This window comes from Rhinoraja longicauda, chromosome 5, assembly GCF_053455715.1.
Source record: "Rhinoraja longicauda isolate Sanriku21f chromosome 5, sRhiLon1.1, whole genome shotgun sequence".
Taxonomy (NCBI): Eukaryota; Metazoa; Chordata; class Chondrichthyes; order Rajiformes; family Arhynchobatidae; genus Rhinoraja; species Rhinoraja longicauda.
In genome coordinates, this window is record NC_135957.1 from 3676681 (window position 1) to 3701816 (window position 25136).

At 49.1% G+C, this 25136-nt stretch overlaps 1 protein-coding gene across 1 annotated transcript in view; it reads left to right on the forward strand.

Annotated features, from left to right (window-relative positions):
- Positions 1-21102, forward strand: part of rmdn2 (regulator of microtubule dynamics 2) — an 81099-nt gene extending 59997 nt beyond the window's left edge. The window contains 5 exon segments of the mRNA XM_078399975.1: positions 2842-2919; positions 12995-13093; positions 15586-15639; positions 16161-16238; positions 20617-21102. Coding sequence (XP_078256101.1) covers positions 2842-2919; positions 12995-13093; positions 15586-15639; positions 16161-16238; positions 20617-20670 — 363 coding nt within the window. The 3' untranslated portion in view covers positions 20671-21102.
- Positions 21103-25136: the final 4034 nt, after the last annotated feature.

Consider the following 25136-nt stretch of genomic DNA (forward strand, 5'->3'; position numbering starts at 1 on the left):
CATTGCCGGGTGTTTACCATCCCTCCTGACCTCCCCCTTTCAGACACCGAACGGTCTGTCCTCAGCAGAGGCCTCACCTTTGTTCCCCTCCGCCCCCACATCAACGAGTTCCGCGTCCGCCATGATGTGGAGGTTTTCTTCCGTCGCCTCCGCCTCCCAGCCTTTTTCCATGGGAAGGAGTCCTCACTGATGACCCCTTCTCCAGTCTCCAGCAGACCCCCTCCTCTTGGACCCCCTGGTTGGCCAACTACCCTCACTAGAACCTTTCATCTCCAACTGCCGGCGTGACATTAACCGCCTCAAATTCTCCACTCCTCTGACTTACTCTAACCTCTCCCCTCCTAAACGTGCAGCCCTCCACTCACTCTGCAACAACCCTGACTTAGTCATCAAACAAGGGAGGTGCTGTGGTAGTCTGGCGGGCTGACCTCTACCGTACCGAGGCCAGACGACAACTCTCAGACACCTCTTCCTACTTATCCCTGGACCATGACCCCACCGACAAACACCAGACCTTTATCATCAGCACCATCACGGACCTCTCCATGTCCGGCGATCTACCCTCCAATTCCTCCAACCTTATCGTTCCCCAGCCCCGCACGGCCCGATTCTACCTCCTACCCAAAATCCATAAACAGAACTGTCCCGGCAGACCCATTGTCTCTGCCTGCTCATGTCCCACCGAACTTATTTCTACCTACCTCGACTCCATCCTATCCCCCCTGGTTAAATCCCTCCCCACCTACGTCCAAGACCCCTCACACGCTCTCCATCTCCTCGATAACTTCCGGTTCCAAGGCCCCCACTCCCTCATCTTTACCATGGATGTCCAGTCACTCTACACTTCCATCCATTACAAAGATGGTCTTGAAGCCCTCCGTTTCTTCCTCGACCGTAGAACCAGCCAATCCTCATCTACCAACACTCTCCTCCGCCTAGCAGAGCTGGTTCTTACCCTCAACAACTTCTCCTTTGACTCCTCCCACTTCCTCCAAACCAGAGGCGTAGCTATGGGCACTCGCATGGGCCCTAGCTAAGCCTGCCTCTTTGTCGGGTACGTCGAACAATCCCTGTTCCGGACGTACACTGGCCCCATCCCCGAACTCTACCTCCGCTACATCGACGACTGCATTGGTGCTACCTCCTATTTTGTAGTTTTTGTAATATATCCTATCATTTGTGTGTTTATATTATATTAGTAATAACTAGACCAAGTGGACCTGTTGGGGCCCAAACCTCTCCTGCATTGGTGCAGCACCCTCTCCTCCCCCGCCCCACCCACTCCCCCCTCCTTTCTCCCCCCCTCCCTGCACTCCCCTCCTTCCCATCCCTTCCCCCCTCCCTCTCCCCCTCCCCCTCCCTCCACGTTATGCCCCCTCCTCCCCCCCTACCTCCACCCCCCTCCGCCCCTTCCCGTCCCCCCTTCCCCTCCCCCTCCCCCCCACTCTATCCCCCTCAACCTCCTTTATCCCCTCCCTCCTCCCCTCCCCTCCCTCTCTCCCTAGGGGATAGATTTAAACTTTAAAATGTGAATAACTTTAAAATATATAACACCAATTTCAATGAAACTTCATCATTAGCACCAAAGGGACGACGGTGAATAAGATGGGCCTAAAATTGTCGCGCTATCGTGTACCGTTTTGGCTGAAGTTCGATCACAAACAAACAAACAATCGAGAGTTTTAGTATATAGATGTTCAATAAACTTTCAAAAAGAGTTTTAAGTATTGAAACTGCGTCTTGGCCAGTTGAATCAAACTGGCTCAGGGCTGAATGCATAATGGGCATCAGGAAGGACTTTCTACAGTCCTCTCCGACTTCTTTTGGTTGGGAGTTGGCAGGTTGTTTGTAAGGTGCTCTCCATCCTGCCATTATTTTGGGGCCAGTTAGATGGAGATGATGAAGAGAAGCAGGCAATGATTTACCCAGCAGTCCTGATTTTGATGTCATCGCGTAAGTGACGTGGACATCCTTGTGGTCTCTTGTTTGGATGACACTGTTGTCTGAAAAGTACCAGTTTCTAGATCAAGGAGATTACCATGAGGCCTTAAACCTGTCTCTCTACCAGTACAGTATCACTTTAAGGCAGAGATGCGTTCCAAGAATATTGCCAGGAGGAGAACCTCATACGAGTTTGTTTTCTTTACTCCTGAAGGACATGATTGGTAAGAGAAGATTGCGTCCTTTCCAACTTTAGCTTTAAAGTCACACAAAAGGTTGTGTTGTTGCCCTCGTAGTGTTCTGGCGGTTTCAGTAGGAGCCCTCCTTTACTTCGTTACGAGCTTCTGGGGCTGTTGATTTTACAGTGAACTGTACGTTATTAAATAAGGCATACCCAAGCTCCTCCTTTTTAGGTGTTGTGAAGGGGCCAGAATGTGACATTAAAAAAGTGTTTGGGTCAAGAATATAGAAGTAATATACTTAATATAATATAATAAAGATGTTTAAAACTGAGATGAGAAGAAACTTTTTCACCCAGAGGGTTGTGAATTTGTGGAATTCTCTGCCAAAGAAGGCAGTGGAGGCCAAATCACTGGATGAATTTAAAAGAGAGTTAAATAGACCTCTAGGGACTAGCGGAATCAAGGGATATGGGGAGAAGGCAGGCATGGGTTACTGATTGTGGATGATCAACCATGATCACAATGAATGGCAGTGCTGGCTCGAAGGGCCAAATGGCCTCCTCCTGCATCTATTTTCTATGTTTCTAAGTATTTTTATTGGGTTTTGTGAAGAAATTATCACACAATTTTGAAATAGTTTGTAACTTTGAGAATGAAGACGATATTTACAAATTTATATTCTACACTAACTGGTTGCTTCTCTCTTATTTTTAAATAGGAACATATAGATAAAGCAATTGAACTGAGGCCACAAGATCCCAACTTGTTTTATCTTCTAGGAAGATGGTGCTATGCAGTAAGTTGGCAAATGTTGTAATCCATCTTTGAGCTGATTTGTAGCTCGGTGAAGAAGAAGTGCAATAATCTTTCTCTTTAATTTATCTTGGTGCATTTCAATGATTCTGCATTCCCTTGCCCTTAATTACTCACAACACCTGCGCTCGGTCCGCGTTGGCCAAACTGATCTCCCGGTGGCCGAGCACTTCAACTCCCCCTCCCATTCCCAGTCTGACCTTTCTGTCATGGGCCTCCTCCAGTGCCATAGTGAGGCCCACTGGAAATTGGAGGAACAGCACCTCATATTTCGCTTGGGCAGCTTGCAGCCCAGTGGTATGAACATTGACTTCTCCAACTTTAGATAGCTCCTCTGTCCCTCTCTTCCCCTCCCCCTTCCCAGATCTCCCACTGTCTTCCTGTTTCCACCTATATCCTTCCTTTGTCCCGCCCCCCTGACATCAGTCTGAAGAAGGGTCTCGACCCGAAACGCCACCCATTCCTTCTCTCCTGAGATGCTGCCTGACCTGCTGAGTTACTCCAGCATTTGTGAATAAATACCTTCGATTTGTACCAGCGTCTGCAGTCATTTCCTCCCGCCTAGACTACTGCAACTCCCTATACACTGGGATCAGCCAATCTTCCCTGTCCCGCCTACAACTGGTCCAAAACGCCGCAGCGAGACTCCTGACGGGTACCCGTAAAAGGGACCACATCACGCCGATTCTGGTCTCTCTCCACTGGCTCCCTGTACGGTACAGAATCAACTTCAAGCTCCTCCTATTCACATATAAAGCCCTAAATGGACATTCCCCCCCTACATCAAAAATCTTCTAACCCACCTCTCTAACTCCAGGTCCCTCAGGTCGGCGGACTTGGGGCTACTCACTATCCCACGGCCTAGGCTTAAGCTCAGGGGTGACCGCGCTTTTGCGGTTGCAGCTCCTAGACTGTGGAACAGCATCCCTCTCCCCATCAGAACTGCCCCCTCCATCGACTCCTTTAAGTCCAGGCTCAAAACCTATTTCTACTCCCTAGCGTTTGAGGCTCATTGAGGAGGCGCTGTGAACTGTTTTGTATGTGCTGTTATGTTTGTGTGCTACTGTATGTTTCATTTTTTCCTTAGTACCTAATCAGATGTACAGCACTTTGGTCAACGTGGGTTGTTTTTAAATGTGCTATACAAATAAAATTGACTTGACTTGACTTGACTTGACTTATACCAAGCCAATTAACCTACAAACTTGTACGTCTTTGGAGAAAACTGAAGATCTCGGAGAAAACCCAGGCAGGTCACGGGGAGAACGTACAAATTCCGTACAGACAGCACCCATAGTCGGGATGGAACCCGGGTCTCCGGCGCTGTGAGGCAGCAACTCTACCACTGCGCCACCATGACCGCCCTCTTTCCACAGTTTCTCTTTCCACAGATGCTGTCCTATCTACTGAATGTTTCCATTAATTTTCAGTTTTGTTCTCAATCTTACAGCAGGTGTGGGGTTTTTCTCCCAATTAATATAAAAAATGCATTTGGCCAAACCTGCAATCAACATGAGCTGTAGTGCTGGGGAAAGCATGCAGATTCCACACAGACAGCACCCAAGGTCTGCACTATAGCCAGTAATTCCACCCCGTATAAACTATTCTTGGAGATGTCAAGTAGGTGCACCTAGGCTTTCACACTCTTTTAGGAAGTTGAGAGGACTTTATCGTGAAGAATCGGGAGTTTAGGAATGGGGAGGTTTTGTCTCAATCAGAAAGGATGTTAGTTAAGCCACAACTGGAATACTGTGCACGGTTTTGGTTCCCTTAACCATAAAAAGCGTATAGGAGACATTCCCAAAAAGTTCCCGGAATGAGGGGATTAAGCTATCAAAAGAGGCTACTCCTTGGAGTTTAAGGAGATGAATGAAGAGTGGCCTTATTCCAACACACAAAATCCAAAGGCGGATTTGACAAGGTAGATGTAGGGATTTTTTAACAGTGGGAGAGTTACAAATGAGAAGACATGGCTACAAAACAAGTGAGCAGTCTCAATAGATCCGTCAATATATTTAAGGCAGAGATAGATAATTAATTGATTGATTGAGAAATTGATGGTCATAGGGAACTGGCACGGAAGTGGAGTGGAGGCCAGTGTAGTTCAGCCATGGTTATATGAAACAATGTGCACAGCTTTGAGGGGCCGTGGCTACTCTTCCTCCTATTTTCTTTGTTCTTGTTCAATATCCAATAACGCAAAATAATTGATTCCGTGTCATACATAGAAACATAGAAAATAGGTGCAGGAGGAGGCCACTTGGCCCTTCGAGCCAGCACCACCATTCATGGTGATCATGGCTGATCATCTACAATCAGTAACCCGTGCCTGCCTTCTCCCCATATCCCTTGATTCCACTAGCCCCTAGAGCTCTATCTAACCCATGTTTAAATTCATCCAGTGAATTGGCCTCCGCTGCCTTCTGTGGCAGAGAATACCACAAATGCAGATGGGAAAATGCAAACTGTGTGTCCATTGACATTTAGTTTAAGTTAAACTGCAGGTGAATATCTCTTTAAATTTTACTGGGAAAGCTCAGTGCTACATTATGCAATCAATACCTGGCCGTCCAAATATTAGCTCTGTGGTGATGTTAGTATACTATCAATTAAAATTGTTGACATATTCTTGTCATGGACTCAATAGTGTTGTCTTGCACAACACCCATATTGACAATGGAGTCATTCATCAGATTGACTACACTGGCTCCTGCTTTGACAGTCTTAAACAAGGTCTCTGATAGACAGATGCTTTAATTTTGCCCAGTCATGTTTGTTTTCACTATTTTCTAATTTAGAGTACACCATGTTGATGTCATGACTCAACGCATCAATACGTTGAGCGGTTTCTATTTCCTTGCCATTGGCGTTAAGTACCCGGTTATGGCATAAAATGCTGATGGCCTTAAACGCATCAACATAACTGGGAATAGACACAAAATGCTGGAGTAACTCAGCGGGACAGGCAGCATCTCTGGAGGGAAGGAATGGGTGACGTTACGAATCGGGACCCTTCTTCAGACTAGAGTCAGGGGATCGGGAAACGAGGGAAAATGGGTCCCTCTCAGAATGCCAGGCAGTGACTAGTGGGGTACCGCATGGCTCAGTGCTGGGACCGCAGCTATTTACAATATACATTAATGACTTGGATGAAGGGATTAAAAGTAACATTAGCAAATTTGCAGATGATACAAAGCTGGGTGGCAGTGTGAACTGTGAGGAAGATGCTATGAGGTTGCAGGGTGACTTGGACAGGTTGTGTGAGTGGGTGGATGCATGGCAGATTTAATGTGGATAAGTGTGAGGTTATAAGAATAAGGTTATAAATGTGAGGTTATAAGGGTGGTAAGAATAGGAAGGCAGATTATTATCTGAATGGTGTCAAGTTAGGAAAAGGGGACATGCAACGAGATCTGGGTGTCCTAGTGCATCAGTCACTGAAAGAAAGCATGTAGGTACAGCAGGCAGTGAAGAAAGTCAATGGAATGTTGGCCTTCATAACAAGAGGAGTTGAGTATAAGAGCAAAGAGGTCCTTCTGCAGTTGTACAGGGCCCTAGTGAGACTGCACCTGGAGCACTGTGTGCAGTTTTGGTCTCCAAATTTGAGGAAGGATATTCTTGCTATTGAGGGCGTGCAGCGTAGGTTTACTAGGTTAATTCCCGGAATGGCGGGACTGTCGTATGTTGAAAGACTGGAGCTACTAGGCTTGTATACACTGGAATTTATAAGGATAAGAAGGGATCTTATTGAAATATATAAGATTATTAAGGGGTTGAACACGTTAGAGGCAGGAAACATGTTCCCAATGTTGGGGGAGTCCAGAACCAGGGGCCACAGTTTAAGAATAAGGGGTAGGCCATTTAGAACTGAGATGAGGAAAAACTTTTTCAGTCAGAGAGTTGTAAATCTGTGGAATTCTCTGCCTCAGAAGGCAGTGGAGGCCAATTCTCTGAATGCATTCAAGAGAGAGCTAGATAGAGCTCTTAAGGATAGCGGAGTCAGGGGGTATGGGGAGAAGGCACGAACGGGGTACTGATTGAGAATGATCAGCCATGATCACATTGAATGGTGGTGCTGGCTCCAAGGGCCGAATGGCCTACTCCTGCACCTATTGTCTATTGTCTAAATTATAAAAATCATAAGCATAATCAGAATTTGATTTATATAGAGTTATTTAATTGCAAAATTAATGTGATCTTTGTAGTGGCCTGGCGGAGGCCAGAGAAAAGGCAAGACGCCAGGCAGTGTTTAGTTAGATTCTTTTATTAGGCTGTGAGCTCCTGCCCACAGCGTAGTTCTCCTAGGGATAAGATACGCCTTCCCTTGGCCTGGCTTTTAACCCCTTACGCCTGTCCGTCACGTAACGAGGGGGCTGACCCAAGGAGTGGCCTGATCCGCCACAGGACCCCCCCCCAAGAACCGGAGGTACAAAACGGACAGGAGGGCGCACGAGGCGACCAGCCCGGGTGCGCACCATGACCGGCGCTGGGACCGGCGACTGACCGACAGGTGGAGGGGTGGTAGCAGACACTGGAGGGGGTAGCTTGGACGGGGGGCGACCGCGCGGGCGGGGCTGTGCAACCGGCACCGGCCGATCAATGTCCACGTGTGCCGGCTTCAGCCGTGCGACCGAAACAGTCTCTCTGCGACCCCCCATGTCCAGAACGAATGTGGCCGAGCCGTGTTGCAGGACCCGGAAGGGGCCCTCGTACGGCCGTTGGAGAAGTGATCGGTGTGCGTCCCTGCGCAGGAACACAAACTGGCAGTCCTCCAGAGCGGCAGGGACGTGTGGCTGGAATGTCCCATGACGTGACGTGGGCACAGGTGCCAGCCTGCCCACCGTCTGCCGAAGACGTTGCAGGGCGTCAGAAGGCTGCTCCACTCGACCCTGCGCTGGTGGGATGAACTCCCCGGGAACCGTCAATGGGGCCCCGTACACCAACTCGGCGGAGGAGGAGGCCAAGTCCTCCTTGGGTGCGGTGCGGATCCCCAGCAAAACCCACGGCAGGGCGTCCACCCAGTCTGGGCCCGTGAGCCGAGCCTTCAGGGCAGCTTTCAGCTGGCGGTGAAAACGTTCCACCAACCCGTTCGACTGTGGATGGTACGCCGTAGTGTGGTGTAGGCTGACACCCAAGAGTCTTGCCATGGCCGACCACAGTTCCGAAGTGAACTGTGGCCCCCGGTCGGATGTAATGTCCAGTGGCACCCCGAACCGGGCGATCCAGTGCGCCGCCAAGGCCCGCGCGCAGGTGGCCGTCGAGGTGTCTGACAGCGGAATGGCCTCCGGCCACCGCGTGAAGCGATCTACCACAGTGAAGAGGTAGGTCATGCCCCGGGACGGCGGCAGCGGCCCCACGATGTCCACATGAATGTGGTCGAAGCGCTGCCGAGGGACACGAAACTCTTGCAGAGGCGCACGCACGTGTCGCTGGATTTTTGAAGTTTGGCACGGGATGCAGGTGCGTGCCCAGTGTGCGACCTGCTTACGCAGCCCGTGCCACATGAAACGGGAGGATACAAGGGCCACCGTCGCCCGAATGGAGGGGTGAGACATCCCATGGAGCACCTCGAATACCCTGCGACGCCAGACGACAGGGACGATGGGCCGAGGCAGGCCAGTGGAGGTGTCGCACAACAGTGTTGTATCCCCGGGGCCACAGACAATGTCCTCCAGCTGCAGGCCGGACACGGCTGTACGATAGGCGGCCATCTCCTCGTCCCCCAGCTGTGCGGCTGCTAGGGCGGAATAGTCGATCCCCCCGGCCATTTGCAGGACGGCGTGGATCGCGGGTCTAGACAGGGCGTCGGCCACCCTGTTGTTTTTTCCCTCCACGAACCGAATTGAGGTGGTGTATTCCGACACATAAGCCAATTGTCTCTGTTGCCGCGCAGACCACGGATCCGAAACCTTGGTGAACGCAAAGGTGAGTGGCTTGTGGTCTGTGAACGCGGTGAAGGGTCTCCCCTCTAGGAAGTACCGAAAGTGGCGTACCGCGAGGTAGAGGGCGAGGAGCTCCCGGTCGAACGCGCTGTAATGCCGTTGGGCCCCGCTGAGGTGCCTGCTAAAGAAGGCGAGTGGCCGCCAACACCCGTCGATGTGCTGCTCTAGCACCGCACCGACCGCCACCTCAGAAGCGTCCACGGTCAGGGCGGTTGGGGCATCCTCCTTAGGATGGACGAGCATCGTGGCCCTGGCTAGGGCCTCCTTAGCCTGCTCAAAGGCCGCTCCTGCTTCGTCGTCCCACTCGACCTCCTTGCGGCGACCAGCCATGAGGTGGAAGAGTGGGCGCATAGTTCTGGCCACCGACGGCAGGAAGCGGTGATAGAACGAGACCATCCCAACGAATTCCTGCAGGCCCTTGACAGTGGTCGGTCGGGGGAAACGGCGGACAGCTTCGACCCTGTCCGGAAGAGGTACCACCCCTTGTGGGGTCACCCGATGGCCGAGGAAATCGATGGCCGTCACCCCAAAACGGCACTTGGAAGTATTGATTGACAACCCGTACTCGCTGAGGCGTTTACACAGCTGGCGGAGGTGGGTGCAGTGCTCCTGCTTCGAGCGGCTGGCCACGAGTACGTCGTCCAAGTACACAAAGACGAATTCCAGGCCGCGGCACACACAGTCCATAAGCCGTTGGAAGGCCTGTGCGGCGTTCTTCAACCCGAACGGCATCTGTAGGAACTCGAATAGGCCGAACGGGGTGATGATGGCAGTCTTGGGGATGTCATTGGGGTGGACCGGGATTTGATTATATCCACGCACAAGGTCCACCTTGGAGAACACGGATGCTCCGGCCAGGTGGGCATTAAAGTCCTGGATGTGCGGAACCGGGTACCTGTCGGGAACGGTCGGGTCATTTAAGCGCCGATAGTCCCCGCACGGTCGCCAACCCCCGTCCGCCTTGGGGACCAAGTGGAGTGGTGACGCCCACGGGCTATCGGAAGGGCGCACGATGCCCATTGACTCCATCTGACGAAACTCCTCTCGAGCTAGACGGAGCTTGTCTGGAGCGAGACGCCGCGCTCGGGCGTGCACGGGTGGGCCGGTGGTGGGGATGTGATGTTGCACCCCGTGCTTGAGAGCGGAAGAGGAGAAGTGGGTTTCCACAATGTCCGGGAAGTCCGCCAGGATGCGCGCGTACGTCGCATCCACGGACGACAGGTGTTCGACGTTGGGGGAGACCGGCCTCAGCGTGCTGGAGTGCACCAGGCGCTGCCGCCTGACATCCACGAGCATGGAATGCGCCCGTAGGAAGTCGGCGCCCAGCAGCGGCTGGGAAACATCGGCAATGATGAACCGCCACGTGAACCAGCTGTCGCCGATGTTAAGGGCGAGCTGGCAGACCCCGTAAGTGTTGATGGGGCTACCGTTCGCCGCAGTGAGGAGGGGGCCGCGTTTGCCCGTATGGATATCGGCGGTGGAAGGAGGTAGGACGCTCACCTCTGCTCCAGTGTCGACGAGGAACCGACCCCCGGTGCGGCGATCCCGGGCGAACACACGATGGATCTGGCCGGCCGCCGAAGGGATCACTGACGGCCGGCCCTTGCGTTTCCCGGAAAGGCACAGGGTAGGCGACATTGCTTGGCGTTCGGTCCCCAACGACGGTGATAATAGCACCAGCCTTTGCTGGTGTCCGGTGGTGGTGCAGACTGGGATGCCCACCAGCGACCTCCGGTGGTCTCCAGCGGTATTGGAGGTGGTGTTGCTTGGGCCGACCACCAGCGACCTCTGGTGGCGTCTGGCTCAACTGTCGGCGGGCCGTGCGAGAAGGACGTGCCGGCACCGGGGTGCCCGATGGCGGCCGGATTTCGCCGCGGGGGTCGCCCTGAAACGGGGTCGACGGCGGCCCCAGCTTGCTGTTGGCCTTCCGACGCCGCGGAAAAGACGGCTAGGGCTGCCAGGTCCTCCCGACGGGACATCCAGATTTGATCAGCACGCTCGCCCAGCCGCTGCGTGTCGGTGAAGGGGTCCTCAGCGAGCTGAGAACGGAGGTCGACCGGGAGCTGTCGCAGGTAGGCCTGCTTGAATAAGAAACAGGGCGGGTGGTCGCCCATAAGGGCGAGCATGTCCTCCAGAAGGGCCGACGGCCGTCGGTCCCCGAGCCCCCCCTGGCTCATAACGCGAGTTGCCCTCTCGGCGTCGCTGAGGCCGAACCTCCTGATAAGGAGTTCTTTAAGGCCCTTATATTTGTCATCCGCGGGGGGGTCATTAAGGTAAGGCTTTACTCGCCTTGCTGTTGCCTGGTCCAGGGCGCCGACGACATAAAAGTACTTCGTCAAGTCGACGGTTACCCCTCGCACAGCAAACTGTGCCTCTGCCTGCTGAAACCAGACCTCAGGCTCTTCGGTCCACAGGGTCGGGAGTTTGAGGGAGACGGCCTCGAGGTCGGCAGGACCGAGGGCGGCAGGACCGGGTTGCACATTATCGTTTGACATCACTACGTGTGATGTCCGTCGGGGTCACCAATGTAGTGGCCTGGCGGAGGCCAGAGAAAAGGCAAGACGCCAGGCAGTGTTTAGTTAGATTCTTTTATTAGGCTGTGAGCTCCTGCCCACAGCGTAGTTCTCCTAGGGATAAGATACGCCTTCCCTTGGCCTGGCTTTTAACCCCTTTCGCCTGTCCGTCACGTAACGAGGGGGCTGACCCAAGGAGTGGCCTGATCCGCCACATCTTTCTGGTATAAATTAGCCTAAGGATTTGATGAAATCCTGCTTGAAAAATGCCACAAAGAAGGCAAGAAAACACAGGGACGAGTCCGCACCGACCAGCGATTCCCGTACACTAGCACTATCCTACACAATAGGAACAATTTAAGATATTACCAAGCCAATTAACCTATAAACCTGCACGTCTTTAGAGTGTGGGAGGAAACCGAAGATCTTGGAGAAAACCCATGCAGTTCACGGGGAGAACGTACAAACTCCGTACAGACAGCACCCATAGTCGGGATTGAACACCCGTCTCTGGCGCTGTAAGGCAGCAACTCTACCGCTGCGCCATCGCGCCGCCCAGTTCAGTTTAATGCAGTCTTTCCGAATGTTTGGGGAGAAATGCAAGGAATAATGTTAAATGTTCTCTGCAGTACCACAAGCTCATCTTTCTGTAGGTACAGATACCAGATGTGCATACAGTATTGCAGGATGCGTCTCACTTGGGCCTCTGTAGGTTCAGTGTGTGGGTGGAATACAGATGGAACCAGATGAAGGAGGAGAAAGGAAGGTTAAGGGGGCTGGGTGCGGGGGGAGGATTGGAGAGAAAGGTGTGTGTGAGACGACCATGGTGGATCAGAACAAGAGAGAAGGGATCAGATAATAAATAGATGGTTATCTGAAATTGGAGAATTCAATGTTCGCATCATTGGACTGTACACTGTCCAGGTGAAATATGAGGTGCTGTTCCTCAAGTTAGCCATTTGACCAAGTCATCACCTTCATTAAGCTCAGTTTGATGTCATCCCATAGTCTAAGATTAACATAAAAACCTGGAGTAACTCAGCGGGTCAGACAGCATCTCTGGAGAAATGAAATGGGTGAGGTTTCGGGTCGAGACCCTTCTTCCTATTGTTGCCTGCGCTATTATTTGCACCAGGACCCATTAGCCCATAGTACCTGTGCTCAGGTTATTAATATTAACCATTAATGTTCCTATTTTTCTAGCTTCCAAATGTTTTCATTGATACACTTCTCCATATTTCTATTAGTTACGGTCCTTCAACTCTTCATTTGTTCTTGTGGTTCTAATCTCTTGACCAATCTGATTTATTGCTCCACTGTTGCCAGGGATTTGTTTAACTGTCAAGACTTTGAGCTCCGGAATTACCGACCAACCTCTATGCTCTGCGACTTCATTTCTCACAGATGCAGCATGGAAAAAATCTGTTTGACATTTACCGTAATATCTTGCAGGCGCTGGTTTGGTTCCATGTTTTGCTACTCTAATATATTCAAATGGTTTACTCTGTTAAGGAATTATATAAATGTAAATGTTTAATGTAAGGAGATCATGAAATTGGAATTGACCTTTCACTTCACAATGTGTGACTTGCTTGATTTGCAGACTTCGCAGCTGTCATGGATTGAAAGAAAAGTAGCTGCAGCCTTGTTTGGAGAGCCACCAAATTCAACAATAGAAGATGCGTTGCAATGTTTTCTCAAGGTAATAAACCTGCCAGTCACTCAGTTTTTCATTTCCCGCCTGCAGTTTAATTGCTGAATCATGGTATTGATTTTAAAACATGTAGGAAGGAACTGCAAATGCTGGTTTAAACCGAAGATAGACACAAGGCTGGAGTAATGCAGCGGGCCAGGCAGCATCTCTGGAAAGAAGGAATAGGTGACGTTTCTGGTCGAGACCCATCTTCAGACTGAGTCAGAGAACTCAGTCTGAAGAAGGGTCTTTATCGGAAACGTCACCTATTCCTGTTTTCCAGAGATGCTGCCTGTCCTGCTGAATTACTGCAGCATCTTGTGCCCATCTACTATTTAACACAATCGTTCTCGTCAGCTAACTCATCAGCTCATTAGTGAAATTAAGTTATTTTCACCTACTTAAACTTGCTTGAAACCTATGTTTTGTTGTCTCATTAGTTTCATATACTTTACAGTTCTACATATTGCAGGCCTCTCTGTGCCTGCGCTGCCCTAGTAGCTGCGGCGTACCTGCAGTCCGTCTGTCTTTGTGTTTTTATGTTGTTTTTTTGTCTTGATTGTAGTGTAAATGTGATGTAGTTTTTTGGGGTTGTGTACTTTGGGGGGGGGGACTGTAAATGTAAAGATGTCTCTTCCCACCGAAGACGTGACCTTTTGTTCTGGGTGGTGTCTCCGTTCCCGCTGCGGCCTACCATGCACCTGAGCTGGCGGCCTCCACCTGGGACTCGCCTGTGGAGGCTCCGGCCGCGTGGACATCGGACGCTCGCAGCCCCCTGGGTGGGGGCCGACGTCGGGAGCTCCGGCAGCGGCAGCGTCTTCGCCCGCCCCGAGTCGCGGGGCTTGGGTCGGCCCGCCGCGGAATTTTCACCGTCCAGCGCGGCCTGGAATAGGTCGCGGGATTTTCCACCGTCCGGCGGGGGCTTCAATGTCGGGAGCCACGACCGCCCCGACGGGGCAGCGGCGGCGGCGGCGGCTTCGCCCGCCCCGGATCGCGGGGCTTGGGTCGGCCCGCTGCGGACCTTTCACCGTCCGGCGCAGCCTGGAACGTGGCAACTCCAACAGCCTGACCGCGGGAGAAGATGGCAGGGGAAGAGAAAAGACATTCTGGCCTTCCATCACAGTGAGAAGGTGACTAGAGGAGACTCACTGTGATGGACGTTTCTTTTTGTATGATTGTGTGTGTTATTGCTTATTTTTATTGGTCTTGTTGTTGGACTGTGGGTAATCTTTCATTTCACTGCACATTTATGTGTATGTGACAAATAAACTTGACTTGACTTGACTTGATGATATTGACAAGGGCCACATTGTTATGGCCAGACAACTGGGTCAGAGCATCTGTGAAACGGCAAGGCTTGTGGGGTGCTCCCAGTCAGCAGTGGTGAGTACCTACCGACAGTGGTCCGAGGAGGGACAAACCACAAACCGGCGACAGAAAGGGTGTTGGGCACCCAAGGCTCATCGATGCGCGAGGGCAACGAAGGCTATCCCGTCTGGTCCGAACCGACAGAAGGTCGACTGTGGCACAAGTCACAGAAAATGTTAATGGTGGTCACGGGAGGAATGTGTCACAATACACAGTGCATCGCACCCTGCTGTGTATGGGGCTGCACATGGAGGACCAACAGCATATTAGGCAGGTGGGCATAATGTTTTGGCTCATCAGATCATAATGTTTTGGCTGATCGGTGTATATGAACATTTAATATAGTAAAAACATAATAAAGCTTTTCACAGAAAGGTTATCAAACAAAAATTAATCCTCAAAAGATGTCGAGGCAGTTGACCACAGCAATGATCAAATAAATGAGCTGATTTTAAAGATGGAAAGCGATGTGAAGGCAGAATGCCTGGGCAGCTGAAAACAGCTAGCGGAGATGATGAAAATCTGTAGTAACACCCCTCCCTCTCTTCGATGTGCCCCATTTGGATGCACATCCATTCCTCCCTATCCCCCAGTCCCATTCCACCTATGTACCTTCTCATTTCACACATCCACTATCCTTATCTCAAACTTTGTCTTTTCATCTGTGGCTTTTGTCCTGCCATCTGCCAGTCGAAAACCTCCTTTACCTGTATCCACGCATCCATCGCCTGCCAGACATTGTGCAGCCACCACCTCTTTTCCAGGTTTCTTCCCCTCCCCCCCCCCCACTACAATCAGTCTGAAGAAGGGTCCCGATCCAAAAGGTCATCTAATCGTCTAACCAGACATATGGCTTGAGTTACTCCAGCACTTTATCTTTTTTTGCAAACCAGCCTTTGCAGTTCCTTGTATCTATATGAAATGCAACTCTTTGATGCCTTCAGATTCATAGGCAGTAGCATCAGAAATCGGATGGTCATTTTAATAGTCCTTCAGAGGAGTCTAATGGTTTGCCTTGAAAATTAGCTTTTGCTTTCTTTGTTTGACTGATGCATATCGCTCCATTCAGTGCATTCCTTATTATTTTTTAATTTAACCTTTATGCAAATATGTACTTATCTTGAATTTTCTAGGTGGAGGAAATACATGCAAGGTATTCCAAAGCTAACTGTGTTTACTTGACAAAGGTGGGTATCATGTTTTCATCTATATACTAAAACTCTCGTTTGTTCGTTAGTTTGCTCCGGAACTACAACCAAAACGGTACACGATAGCGCGACAATTTTAGGCCCACCTTACTCACCGTCGTCCCTTTGGTGCTAATGGAAGAGGTTTCATTGAAAACGGTGTTATATTTTTAAAGTTATTCACATTTTAAAGTTTAAATCTATCTCCTAGGGAGGGGGGAGGGAGGGATGGGGGGGGGGGAATAAAGGGGGGAGAAGGGAGGATAAAGGGGGGGAGGAAGGAGGATAAAGGGGGTTGAGGGGGATGGAGTGGGGAGGGAGGAGGGGGAGGGGAAGGAGGGGGGGACGGGAGAGTGCTGCACCAATGCAGGAGAGGTTTTGGCCCAACGGGTCCACTTGGTCTAGTTGTTTCATAAAAATGTTATAGCTCTATTTTAAACCTCATTCATGACAATTTCTGAGTTCTGATAGTCAATGGTATTTGTGGTTCATTTTATATCTTCCCTGTGTTTTATCTGCAGTGTTACAAAGAACTTGGACAGAACACTAATGCACAAAAATGGTGTGACATCGCAGTTTCCTTTCCTGGCGCTATAGAGGTAACTACATTGAAATTAATGCTATTAAGATTCAAGATTCAAGATATCTTTATTTGTCATCCAAAAAACAAGTTTTTTGGACGAAATTTCGTCACCCACAGTCCAACAATAAGAGCAATAAAATAAGCAAATTACACAACCCCAACCAACACAAAACCCCCCAAAAAGAAACATCCATCACAGTGAGTCTCCTCCAGTCCCCTCCTCACTGTGATGGAAGGCCAGAATGTCTTTTTCTCTTCCCCTGCCGTCTTCTCCTGCGGTCAGGCTGTTGTCGTTGCCATGTTCCAGGCTGCGCCGGACGGTGAAATGTCCGCAACGGGCCGACCCAAGCCCCGCTGTAAGTCGGGGCGGTCGGGGCTCCCGACATTGAAGCCCCCGCCGAGCAGAGAAAATTCCGTGGCCTATTTCAGGCCGCGCCGGACGGTGAAATGTCCGCGGCGGGCCGACCCAAGCCCCGCGATCCGGGGCGGGCGAACACGCTGCCGCTGCCGGAGCTCCCGATGTCGGCATCCACGCGGCCCGAGCCTAAGGCGAGTCGCAGCCGCTCCCGCAGCCTCCGAGAACGGCCGGCTCCGCTGATGGTGAGTCTGGTCCGCGGGCTCTGCAAACCAGAGCCCTGGAGGCCGCCAGCTCCAGGAGTTGGGCCGATGGTAGGCCGCAGCAGGAACGGAGACACGGCCCAGAACACAAAGGTCGGGTCTCCGTTCGGAAGGGACACATATTACAATTTTACAGTTCCCCCCCTCCCCCCCACATACACACATAGTACACAAACACAAAAACACCACATCACAACTACAATTAAGACAACAAAAACAACAAAAACACAAAGACAAATGGACTGCAGGTAAGCCGCAGCTGCTAGGGCAGCGCCGCCATCTGTAACAACCACTTTAACCTACTTTCACCCACACATGGAACATTGAGGAAGTACATGAAGTGCTTATTTGATTACATGTTTGTATTTTGCAGACCAAATCTAATCCTGGTTGTTTATAATTAGTTAGATAGTGCTCTAGGGGCTAGCGGAATCAAAGGATATGGGGAGAAGGCAGGCACGGGTTACTGATTGTGGACGATCAGCCATGATCACAATGAATGGTGGTGCTGGCTCGAAGGGCCGAATGGCCTCCTCCTGCACCTATTTTCTATGTTAATGTGTTTTGTAATTTAATACATTCATTTTATTAATAGCTGGGTTTGATATCAGTCCCAGTTGGGATAAGAAAGCAGTATCAACATCAGTTTTTGGAGGGGGGTTTTAAACACAAAATTAAATTTATTCAGTTATTTACAATAGTATTTACACATCAAACTATAACAAACCACCCACCACCAGAATAGAAAATTGGCAAGTATTACTTACTGCTAAGCATCAAATGACTATTGCAATCCTGATCCAGGATACAGTCGATGCCCCACAGCACCCAGCCATCCCGGAACTCCTTCACGGCGCCCATGGGCACCGCGTGTTCCTTTTCACGGATGTAACACTGAACGAGGGGCAGGCAGTCAGTTTGGGCACAGCCTTTGTCTGCCTGGCGTCATGACCCATGAATGACAAGGCCCAGGAGCAAACCAACCTGGGCATCCACTGATCTACACACTCCCCTACACACTGGGTGCCCAAAGATTAGGGATGGTGGGACTATCAACATTGATGGCCTTGTGCTGCTAGGGGCAGTTCAGTTCAGTTCAGTTTATTGTCACATGTACAGTGAAAAGCTTTTGTTGCGTTCTAACCAGTCAGCGGAAAGACAATAAATTATTACTATCGAGCCATCTACAGTATAAATACATGATAAGGGAATAACGTTTAGTGCAAGGTAAAGCCAGCAAAGTCCGATCAAGAATAGTCCTGCGTATACGATACAATACGATAAACCTTATTCATCCCTGGAGGGAAATTGGTCTGCCAAAAGTCACAACACACAACAAAGAACAAGGAAAACCTGAAATTGAAATTAAATTAAAAGTGAGAAAAAAAGAAAAAGACAATGACAGTTGTCATGTGCACAGCGCCTGCACCGGAACAAACGAACAAACAAATGAATCAACTAATGATGAGATGGAGTACAGGAAGTAGATTGAGAACCTCGTGTCCAGGTGTCGAGAAAACAGCCTTTCTCTCAGCAAGACAAGGGAGATAGTGCAGGACTTCAGGAAGTGAAGGGGTACACATACCCCAGTTGGCAGTGATGGCGCCGAAGTAGAGATGGTTGAAAACTTCAAATTCCCAGGAGTCAATATCACCAACAATGTCTCCTGGACCACCCATATTGAAGCAACAGTCAGGGAAGCACACCAACACTTCTACTTCCTTAAAAGCCTTAGGATGTTCGGCATGTCCCCAACAACTCTCACCAACCTCTACAGATGCACCAGGGAAAGCATTTTATCGGGATGCATCACAGCGCGGTTGTGAACAGCTCCATTCAAGACCATAAGAAATTGCAGCGAATTGTACACACAAAGCAACCTCCCTTCCATTGACTCCATCTATACCTCACGCTGCCTCGGCAAGGCCAGCAGCATAATCAAGGACGGTCACACTCTAGCCACTCCCTCTTCTCCCCTCTCCCATCACGCAAAAAGGTGCAGAAGTGTGAAAACGCACACCTCCAGATTCAGGGACAGTTTCTTCCCGGCTGTTATCAGGCAACTGAACCATCCCACCACAACCAGAGAGCAGTGCTGAACTACTATCCGTCCCGGGGAGCCGCGCGCCCAGTGGGGAGTGCGCCAGGCAGCCGCGCGGGCCCGATCCACCCACCGAACAACCGCGCCGCCGACCGGGACGCTCCCCGGTAAGCCCGACTCGCCCCACAAGCCTCCCAGGGGACTGCAGAGAACCGGGCTGCAAGGCCTGTCTGGGCTGAAGGAGCTTCAGTGGTGCCCGCAACGGGTGCCTCAGTGGTGGTGGTGGGACCTCGCCATCGACCCGTGATCAGAGGTCGATGAGCGTGAGGGGGAGAGGGGGAAGACAATGGGGACCCAGCGTGGGGGCACTGCCGTGAGAGACGGTGGGAGTACAAAGGGGGACCCGGTAAGGGAGGGGGGAGCCCCTCTAGATTTAGAATCCATGACTGTAACTCAACTGGAAATTTCCAAACTGAAATTGCAGATTGGTTTGGGTAAGGATATGGAATCAAGATAGGTAAATGATTTTTTAGATTTAGATTTAGAGATACAGTGCGGAAACAGGCCCTTCGGCCCACCGAGTCCGCGCCGCCCAGCGATCCCCACACATTAACACTATCCTACACACACTATGGACAATTTTTACATTTACCCAGTCAATTAACCTACATACCTGTACGTCTTTGAAGTGTGGGAGGAAACAGAAGATCTCGGAGAAAACCCACGCAGGTCACGGGGAGAACGTACAAACTCCGTACAGACAGCACCCGTAGTCGGGATGGAACCCGGGTCTCCGGCGCTGCATTCGTTCTAAGGCGGCAACTCTACCGCTGCGCCACCGTGCTGTCATGATGACCGACAAATGCTGGCCTTCCCACTGATGCTTACTATCCCAGTGCTGAAGGTTGATATAACATCTGAACAGTTGGAATCGGTCTTAATAACGGTCACATGGAGAACGCGGTCACGGGGAGAATGTACAGACTCCGTACAGACAGCACCCTTAGTCGTGATCGAACCCGGGTCTCTTGACCACTGCGCGCGCCACTGTGCCATCCTCATGAGCCTTTTGTTATCTTCTAGTTAAAGAGGGTATATAGAGCCTGAGTTCATCTGCTTTTAATTCAATTGTTTGACTTCTGGGATAAATCCTAAAGTAATTCCTGCATTGTCATAAATTCTTGAAATGTTCCCTTTCGTCTTGGTGACCAGAGTAGTGTTCGGTTTTAATTGGCATCTTCTGATTGATTGGATCAATCCATTTCATCATTAAAGCTAAGCATTCCATTCCCATTATTAATTTTGTTCTACAGACTTAATGTCACTCCCTTTCTACTTCTCCTTTAACTATTCCTTGACAATGCATCGTAAGTGCTAGGTGTCCAATGTTCCTCAAAATGTGTGCTTCCATAAATGTTGTAGACATTTATGAATGATTGAAGCAATTTGATGCTCGCCTTTTATTGTCTTGCCTCAACAGTAACTTGTTACTTGCATGCCAACGCTCAAGATAGTTCCCAGGACTGTTCTTTATGGTTATTTTTGCTGCTATATTAACCATAATTTTCTTGTTTGCTGTAACTCTTTCCACACCATTCCTCCATTTTCCATCCCATCAATTTCTTTACACATGGGAGAATGGCAACAATTATTATTGGGGCAGAGGAGTGCCAGTGAACAAAAGTGGCATTTATACGCTATTCTCAAATATATATTTTCCTTTCCTTCGCCACAGGAACAAGAGACACAAGAAGAATTAGAAAATCTTATCTCCGTCCTCAAGCAATGAATTTTGTTCCTTTGCAACGATGATGAGAATTGTTTAAATATTTGGATAACTGCATTGTAGTTTTTTCCTTGATGAAAGGGACACAATAGGTTTCATTGAAAACCAGCACTGAGGATCACTTCTTTATTGAATTTTGTAGATTTATTTATTGAATCGTGTGAAATTTGCTGATTCTGCACCTAACCTAGTTAAAATATAAAACACATTATTTTATCCATGGTGAAAAAATAATAGTTTAACAAAATAATTATGGATTATATCTACAAATAATTTGGCTTTGATTTATAATCTCTGTAGATTATGAAAGGTTGCAATTTTTTGGTAATTTACAGAAGCCATTGTATTATGAATATTATTTGAGGTCCAAAGTTTAAAAAAAGTCTAAATATGGACTTTTCTTTTTTTTAAATTTTGATTAAAAAAGCATAAATATAAACATATAATTGATTTCAGAAGAATTACTTTGATTTACAATCATGTATTAAAATATATAAATATTTATAATTTTTTCCAAAAATTAATAAATATTCACTGGGACCAATGTTTCTGTTTTCTGTATTACAAAACTGTACTAGAGAAAGTAAAATATAAAATGTTTTCCATGAATTGGAATGTTTCTTAACTACACAACTTAGTGATGATTACTTTTTTCCATTTCATGCTTAAAAACAAGAAACTCAAGAAGATGTGAAATGAGGAAATTTATTGTTTGTGGAAAGTCAAACTCAACTTACAATGTGGATAACTTGGTTTAGAGTGTGTAGATCTTCAATGTATGCCAAAAGGTGAAGCTACACGAGGCGAGGACCTGTTAAGCAATAACAGATGCATCATTACCTTATTGTCTTCAGCCTTTTGAAGAAAAATACTTCAAAAATATGGAAGAATGTTTATTTCCATTACTGACTTATTAACTGGTGTAAGCAGCTAAGCCTAGCTTAGAATAACTGTGTAGGAAGGAACTGCAGATGCTGGTGTACATCGACGATAGACACAAAATACTGGAGAAAATCAGCAGGACAGGCAGCATTGTTGGAGAGAAGGAATGAGTGACAATTTGGGTCGAGACCCTTCTTTCTCAGTCTGAAGAAGAGTCTCAAGACCCGAAACATCATCCATTCCTTCTCTCCAGAGATGCTGCCAGTCCCGCTGAGTTACTCCAGCTCTTAGAATATCTGACTTGATGAAATCCCCGGAAAAGTTGAGCCATTGATCGTTCAAGGCTGAGACAGATTATTTCTAGACCACGGGGGAATAGCGGATTATGAAGATCAGGCAGGAGAGGGTTGAGGTAAGCAGTCAGATTAACTATGATCTTATTGAGCAGCAGAACAGGTTCCAGATGTATATAAGCACAATCTTGCTCTTTGTTTCTGTATTCCAAGCACTGTATTAAACAATGCAGCTAACACAACATTGGGTTGGTGTTACTAATTGGAAGTATTCTCCTATGAACCTACCAAACCTATTTATTCCAAATTCTTAGCCATGAAATCTCAGGTAAAAATTTTGCACTGTTGTTGAGGACCAGCTCATTCTTAACATCAGCGTCAGCACACTGTCTGTACGGAGTTTGTACGTTCTCCCCGTGACCTGCGTGGGATTTCTCTGAGATCAAGACGTGCAAGTTTGTAGGTTAATTGGCTTGGTAAATGTAAAAATTGTCCCTAGTGGGTATAGGATAGTGTTAATGTGCGGGGATCGCTGGTCGGCGCGGACCCGGTGGGCCGAAAGGGCGTGTATCTCAAAGCTCAGCTAAATCACTTGAAGGTTTAAAAACTATAAACACAGCTTGAAAGTCTATAAACTTTGTTACCTACCGACAGTGGTCCGAGGAGGGACAAACCACAAACCGGCGACAGACAGGGTGTTGGGCACCCAAGGCTCATCGATGCGCGAGGGCAACGAAGGCTATCCTGTCTGGTCCGAACCGACAGAAGGTCGACTGTGGCATAAGTCACAGAAAATGTTAATGGTGGTCACGGGAGGATTGTGTCACAATACACAGTGCATCGCACCCTGCTGCGTATGGGGCTGCACACGGAGGACCAACAGCGTATTAGGCAGGTGGGCATAATGTTTTGGCTGTTCGGTGTATACTTCAAGAATGATAGCAATGCTGCAGCCTAGTAATTAGTGGCAATCAGTTAACGATCTATCACCAGTATGTCATTATCACCCAGCCTTTGGCCGTCTGAAAAAGAACATCTCAACACGTCAGAACTCTTCGTCTGGGCAGTGGTGATTCCTGTCCTTCCTGAGTGCTTCCTGATCATTTTCATTTGCCAGTTGTTTCAAGCACGAATGTCATGGTCAATCCTGCTCCCCTGACCTGTCCCTTTTGTCTACTGCAGGAATTCACCTCTACTATATACGGGTATGGACTCCTGCATATCGGCGAGACCAAGCGCAGGCTCAGTCATTGTTTCGCCGAACCCTTGCTTTCCTCTCCCTCCATCCCTCCCCCTTCATAGTTCTCCGACCAGTCTGACTGTCCCCTGATTACATTTTTATCTCTGTGTGCTTCGTTGTCATCTTCTCCTAGCTAGCAATGATCTGTTCCTTGACCTTAGGAAAGAAACTGCAGATGCTGGTTTAAATCGAAGGTAGACACAAAATCGAAGGTAGACACAATTGCCACCTGGTGTGGACTTGACCCACCTTCAGGATGGTAGCTAGACACAAAATGCTGGAGTAACTCAGCGGGTCAGGCAGCATCTCTGGAGAGAAGGAATGGGTGACGTTTTGGGTCGAGGTCACTCTGAAGAAGGGTCTCGACCCAAAACGTCACCCATGCCTTCCCGAGATGCTGCCTGACCCGCTGCGTTACTCCAGCATTTTGTGTATTCATCTCTTTTGGTGTCTTGCTTTCACACCTTACACTTCCTTATCTCTGTGTCTCTCCCTCTCCCCTGACTCTGTCTGAAGAAGGGTCTCGACCCGAAACGTCACCCATTCCTTCTCTCCAGCGATGCTGCCTGACCTGCTGAGTTACTCCAGCATTTTGTGTCTAGCTACCATCTTGAAGGTGGGTCAAGTCCACAGCAGGTGGCACTGGACGAATTACAGTATACTCGGTTGTCAACTCTCTTGGGACAGTGAATGCTGATTGCCTGTTCATCATTGCCAGTGACTTCAATCATGCTGACCTTCAAGATGGACGCACTCCCCAAATACCAGCAGTATGTCCCCTGCCCCATGTTAACACTGATCACTGCTAGAGCAGAATCAAATACGCCTCTCACACCATTGCTCGCCCTCACTTCAGCCATCTATCATCTACCGGTGCTACCTGTGCCAGCTTACAGATATGTACTGATTAGCCAAAGCAATATGACCCGATGAGCCAAAACATTATGCCCACCTGCCTAATGTGCTGTTGGTCCTCCGTGTGCAGCCCCATACGCAGCAGGGTGCGATGCACTGTGTATTGTGACACATTCCTCCCGTGACCACCATTAACATTTTCTGTGACTTGTGCGACAGTCGACCTTCTGTCGGTTCGGACCAGACGGGATAGCCTTCGTTGCCCTCGCGCATCGATGAGCCTTGGGTGCCCAACACCCTGTCTGTCGCCGGTTTGTGGTTTGACCCTCCTCGGACCACTGTCGGTAGGTACTCACCACTGCTGACCGGGAGCACCCCACAAGCCTTGCCGTTTCACAGATGCTCTGACCCAGTCGTCTGGCCATAACAATTTGGCCCTTGTCAAAGTCGCTCAGGTCTTTACTCCTGCCCATTTCTCCTGCATCCAACCCATCAACTTCAAGAACTGACTGTTCACTTGCTGCCTAATATATCCCACCCCTTGACAGGTGCCATTGTAACAAGATAACCAATGTTATTCACCGTCTGTCAGTGGTCATAATGTTATGATATGCTAACCTTATTATTCCAAAGAGATTACAAATTACACCTAACTAACAATGATCTACATTTTCCTAGGCATCTATCTTGATGTCTCGTTTTCACACCTTAACCTTCCTTATCTTTGTGCCTCCCTCTCCCCTGACTCTCAGTCTGAAGAAAGGTCTCGACCTCAAACGTCACCATTCCTTCTATCCAGAGATGCTACTGCTGAGTTACTCCAGCATTTTGTGTCCATCCAGTGGTCTAAAGAGACTGAGGATCTACTTCAGGACTGCCTTGAGTAAGTGGACTGGAACATATTCAAGATCAGTTCATTCACTCTGAATGAGTATACCTCGGTCACCAAATCAAGATGAGTAAGGAGCAAAATTATGGTGAGGTAAAAGTACAATAAAAAAATTACTTGCACCAACATCGCAAGCACAAAGATTCAGACAATGCATAAAAATAGACACAAAATGTTGGAGTTACCCAACGGGTCAGGCAGCATCTTAGGAGAGAAGGAATGGGTGACGTTTCAGGTCTCGACCCGGAACGTCATCCATTCCTTCTCTCCAGAGATGCTGCCTGACCCGCTGAGTTACTCCAGCATTTTG